The sequence below is a fragment of the Pinus tabuliformis genome, chromosome 5_1, assembly GCF_031772625.1.
Source record: "Pinus tabuliformis cultivar Carrire ecotype Pingquan chromosome 5_1, CPIR1, whole genome shotgun sequence".
Lineage (NCBI taxonomy): Eukaryota > Viridiplantae > Streptophyta > Pinopsida > Pinales > Pinaceae > Pinus > Pinus tabuliformis.
This window is the reverse complement of record NC_142305.1, coordinates 68,064,750-68,070,613: the sequence shown is the minus strand read 5'-3', so window position 1 is coordinate 68,070,613 and position 5,864 is coordinate 68,064,750. Positions and strand designations below refer to the sequence as shown.

General features: G+C 38.5%; 1 protein-coding gene across 1 annotated transcript; it reads right to left on the bottom strand.

Annotated features, from left to right (window-relative positions):
• Positions 1–319: 319 nt before the first annotated feature.
• Positions 320–1,362, bottom strand: LOC149163483 (chlorophyll a-b binding protein type 2 member 1B, chloroplastic). The gene has a single exon (XM_089431748.1). The coding sequence runs from the start codon at positions 1,288–1,290 to the stop codon at positions 466–468; it is 825 nt and encodes a 274-aa protein (XP_089287874.1). The 5' UTR covers positions 1,291–1,362; the 3' UTR covers positions 320–465.
• Between the last annotated feature and the right edge of the window lie 4,502 nt (positions 1,363–5,864).

The window sequence follows — 5,864 nt, the reverse complement described above, 5'->3', positions numbered from 1 at the left end:
TTATTATTTATCAATTTCCAATTTTCATTTCTTGCAATATTATTTCTTTTATCCAATTATATATTTGTTCTTCTTATCATTTTTGAGATTTTCTTCTTTCCCAAAATAAATAGTGTTCACCCAATAAATTGGATACCTTCACTGTAACACACTGTTCCAAAAGTTCGCAATACAATGTTATATACTATCAAAACCTTCAAAAAAAAAAAAAAAAAAAAACAAAAAACAACTGAACTACCATACATACAACATTAGTGACTTGTGATGATTTAATTTTAAAAGATAATTAAGAGTGAATGGAATCATTGGAAACGAAGACTGAAATCAAATTAACAAGGATCTGAAATATTCGTTGCATTAAAACACAGGAAGGACAAACAGAATAGACAAGAAATAAGCCAGGCCCGGCCCCCGGCCGGCTCAAAAGATGATCACAGAGCATCATACTTGTGCTAGTGGTGGATTTCATTTGCCGGGGACGAAGTTGGTGGCGTAGGCCCAGGCGTTGTTGTTAACGGGGTCAGCCAGGTGATCAGCGAGGTTCTCGATGGGTCCTTTCCCGGTGACAATGGCCTGCACGAAGAATCCGAACATGGAGAACATGGCCAACCGCCCGTTCTTGATCTCCTTCACCTTCAGCTCCGCGAAAGCGTCAGGGTCGTCCGCAAGTCCCAGCGGGTCGAAGCTGCCCCCGGGGTAGATGGGGTCGGTCACCTCTCCCAGAGGACCGCCCGCAATACGGTATCCCTCCACGGCGCCCATGAGGATAACCTGGCATGCCCAGATTGCAAGAATACTCTGCGCGTGAACCAAGCTAGGGTTTCCCAGGTAGTCAAGCCCTCCCTCGCTGAAAATCTGAGCTCCGGCCTTGAACCACACGGCCTCCCCGAACTTTACTCCATTTCTCGCCAGAAGCTCCGGGAAAACGCAACCCAGAGCGCCCAGCATTGCCCACCGGCAGTGGATCACTTCCAGCTCTCTGTTCTTCGCAAAAGTCTCTGGATCTGCCGAAAGCCCCGCCGTGTCCCACCCGTAGTCACCGGGGAACTCACCGGTCAAGTAGGATGGCGGCTCGCCGGAAAACGGCCCCAAGTAGAGAACCCGGTCCGGCCCATACCATGGCGATGTGCTCGCTGAAGCTGACACTTTTTTGGTGGTCGCCTTCCTCATCGTCACTCGCGCCTCGCCATGAACCCCGGCGCCGACTCCCAGCAGCTGGTTGGTGTGAGGCTTCAGCGATGATATCTGTCCGCCAGCGAAAGCGCACGACCCGATCCCGCAGCTTGCCATTGTTGCAGCAGTAGGCGCACAAAACAGAAGATTAGTTTAGCTTGTACCAGTTCTCTTCTGGGCCCTTTGAACTGCATCAGCTCAATATATAGAGCAACCGCAGATAAAATAATTTCAGCTCCTATCGTTTCCGAATCTCCTCGGCCAATCACACCCACAATTGCCCCTCCCACATCATCTTCGTACATTCAAACCATATCCTTGTGTCATGCGATCTCAGCCTCATCCTCCGTTGGGTGGAATCGGATTGCCCACGCATTATTAAAAAAAAATATCATCCATCACTAAATGTAATGGTTAAGCCTTCTTATTGCCGGTAACTTGTTTAGGCGTTTAATGTTGGGTTATATGGATTAGTATATATCTATTTAATTTTGGATTTATCATTTTGGATTTATCATGTTCGTGTAGATCAAATCTATTTTGGTTTAATGATCAGCTTAGATCCATCTAATTTTGAATCTATTATGGGCCAGAGATCATATCACTTCAAGTGTAAATCTTTTCTCAAAATCTACATTCTAAGAAAAGTTTACCCATTCTAGAATTTATTTATATAATTATTTAAATTTTTTTTATGAACCTACATTATTTAAATGTTTTGTATAGTTATTTAACTCTTTTTTCTTGGCAACAAATTTTCAATTTTGACATTCTGCTTTAGAATGCCCCTATTAGCTATCTCTCTCCGTGCAACAACCATTTTAATTTGGAAAACAACTAATTTATAGATGAAATAGGTATTTTTTTGAGCATTTAATTTTATATATACATATATTTTTAAGACTTAGTTTAACTTATAGATGATATGGTCTTTTTTTAGAGCATTTTTCATGTTATTTTTAATCAAAATCATGGAGAGATTTTTAAAACTTGAGTTTCAGTTGTTTACTCTATAAAATGCAATCCATTTATGCATTCAAAAATGTATTTTAAACAATAAAAGGCCATTTCATCCATAAGTTAGACTATGCATTTTTTTTTAATATTCAAAAGTTTACTCTTTTTTTTAATTATTGATTGTTGAATTATATGTATATTGTTAATAAGTACAAGATATATAATTATCTAAAGAGTTAGTTGTTCATTATATATGTTTAGTTCTAGATATTAACTATGTGTGTGAGCTAAAACCATACACAAAATTTATATTTATGATGGAGTAGCATTTCTACAAGTGAGAATTAGGAGGTCTCGTCACATTTACTAAAGGGAGTCAGCTCTCTTAATTTAATTTAAGCCAAATTTATGAAATTAAAAGTTAAGGATTTGTCCTTGAGAGTTAGCTCAATCGTTCAAGTCCCTTTAATTAAAGCACCTTTACTATTAAGAAGTCATAGTTTCAATTCTCTTGACACTCTTGGGATCAGGCTTCGTGGTTGAGCTGACAGGAAGTGATCCCTTCAAGTTGATTTGCATGGTACAAATATTCCATGGATGTAGCGGTCCCCAATCTCTGAGGTCCGTGAACTGCATAAAAAGAATAAAAAATAAAAGTTAGGGATTTCATTTTCTTGTTAAAATAGGGATCTATTTAGGAAATGAGGAATTTTTCCCTCATCGACATGTAATGCACTATTTGGGGATATTTGTTAAAGGAGTTAGAGATTTTACGATATATTTAATATTTTCTGTGAATGCATGATTCAATCTGTCTTTGGTGGATCTCAACAAACCCATCCTTTTGTACATCATCAATCTTTGTACAAGAGAAGAATAGAATAGAAGATAGAATATAAGATAATCAAGAGAGGCAGAGGGACCAAGAAAGGTCCAAGGAGAAGAGTGGAGAGGGTTAATTATTGTGTAAATCAAGCCATATTGTATAAAATTTGTGCGAATATTGATTGAGTAATTAGCCTATGTATTTGTGTCTGTCTCTATGATTGATGTGTTTATACTCAGGACAAGATTGAATTAGTGAAGTTGTGGTAAAAGACTGTAAGAAAAAATAGTCAATCCTCGCAAGCAAGCAAAGGTATTCGTGAATTCTTCATGAATAAGGACTGTTCAATCATGTGTGTGGGGTCTTGACAGAAGGGCATGTAAATGATTAGAGTTGGCATGATTGAAGAAAATTATGAACAGGTAATTGAAATAGTCGTACATTAACAACAAGAAAAAGATAGAGTTTTCCCATTAGTTACAGTTGGAATTTCCAGTAGTGGTCAAGGTTCCAACCAACATGGTTCCACCCCAAACATTTGGTTTTGTGGAAAATTCCTTTGTATCTAGAAGGTTGTCATTTGGGCAATAAATAATCCAGATTCAATAGCAATATGTGCAACAAGGAAGATTAACTAGATCTCAGATCGGAGAGTGCACAAGTTTTAAGGAGGCATGGACCCTACACCTGATTCAAGATGAGTGCATTTGGTGGAGTAAGAGACATCTAAGCCGATGAGTATATCCAATGGAATTTGAAAGTAAGTCAAAGAATGACCTTCTTCCAAATGGGAACACCAATAAATCCTCCATGATACATCCAATTCAATAGAAATATCCAGGTCCTCAAAGGGATTCAAGCATTGTTCCATCAATGGACCATCGGATGGGAAAGTCATTAAAGTGTGGACCTCACAAGCCTTGGGAGGTGTGCCAATAAAAGATAATGAATGTTATGTAACCAGATAAAAAAACATAAAAAGAGATAGATCAATGACTTGAAAATAAGCCTCTTCGAGAAGGAACCCTGATCTAGGAGGATCTTGTCAGTCCAGCATAAGCGGAGTCTTCAGTGGTTCAAATCGAAATGGTTGTCAAAATGATCCTTGTTGATGAAGTCTTGAACTTTATCAGCTTCGCTAGTTTCGTCGTTAGCATTCAATGTACGGTATCTTCAGCTTCGATAGTAATGTTATCGTTGTTTGGTAATTTCAATAGTTGATATGGTTTTCATGATGATATGGTTTTGTACCTGGTTGTCAACATGTGGTTGTCATCAGTTCTACCAGGATTTTGTCGTCCACATGGGTTTGTTGTCCGTCTCGCACGATTTGGTTGTCGATGTGGGTTTGTCATTCGTTTTGCAAGGTTTGGTTGTCGACGTGAGTGGTCATCATGTGATGTTTGTTGCAAATGTCGTTTTGTGACAAAAGAAGTGTATGTGTGTTTGTTTTAGATATAAATATCTAAAGCCTACATTCCAAACTCTAATCAAAATTCATGTATCAAAATGACCTAACCCTAACCTACACCTAAAACCCTAACCTAAATCCTAAGTTTTAACCCTCTCGAGTCATTACATTACATACAAAAATATGTTAAAATACATTACAAAACAAACCATATTAAAAAAAACCATGTTCTAAAACATTACAAATCATATCATAAAATATTATAAATCTTAACTGCAGTCCCTAACCGCGGGGTTAACCACAGTGGGACCATGACAGTGGGGCATGTGAACAGTTGAAGAATAAGCCGTCGGGGTTTATAGCAATAGTTAACCTGACTGCATGAAGAATTCACCGTAACCTCGGCATGTGAATGGTGCAAGCTTAACATAACTGTCGTCGTTTAACCACATTGGAACCACATAGTGGGAAGGCATTTAGACTAACTGCGGAACAACTGTCACATGCAGGAATGGAAAACCGCACCAGTAGCCGGAACTGTAGGGCCTAAACTGCAACCATGTCCATTTGTGGATTGACCACGACCTATTCGCATGGACGGTTAGCACCTCCACCCAGTCAACCTGACCGCTAGTGATTTGTTTTTATTCTAAAGTTATTTTTGGGTTTTGTAATTAAAATTTGGGATATTTTAGTGTAAGGACCTTGTAACCAACACATAAGGTGGCTCTATATCGTAAGACCGAACCCTAATTTCAGTATTCATGAAAATCTTGGCTGGGGAGAATTTAGATGTACCTAAAACCCTATAAATTCACCATTTTGTTCGAAGAAGGCATTAGTGGTTTTTGACTTTTGTATGCAGATTCTAGAGATTATAAGCAGTTTTGTTTTCAATGTAACAAGAGCATCGAGAGTCAGAATTGGGAATCGTGACGGGTGTTGGAAAGCTATTTAGAGAGATTTCTTGTGATAGTGACCAGAAGTTCTTGCGTGCACAATCATTCTGATTAATTTGCTGTGTAATCAACCTCCTCGAATTCAATCCTAATAAAGCGGATGCCCATCTTGAAAGCAGAGCCAGAGACGTAGTCCATCAAGGACAAACTCCGTAATCAATCTTGTTGTCTGGTATCGCTGTGTTTTTGCTACTTTTCACTTCTGTTTGCATCTTTCTCATGTCTCAATTCTTTCGTCAATTCATTCCTTTTCAAGAAGTTCTCACAGTTAAAGCACTTTAAGGTAACATTCAGTTCACCAATGGAAATAATCAATTCTACTTCAATTTAACATATGGTCATTTCAGATCATATAATTTGGTATCAAAGAAGGTTGCATTTATAGAATTTTTCCCGTGAATGTTAACTAGGTCTAAGTCACAACATGGAGAAGGAACCCTCGAGGAGTTTGGTACAGAGATTGGAAAGTGAAGAGTCGCTCATAAGTCGACCATGATAGGATCTGATATAGGTCAAATTCCTAAAACTAAGATGAGTG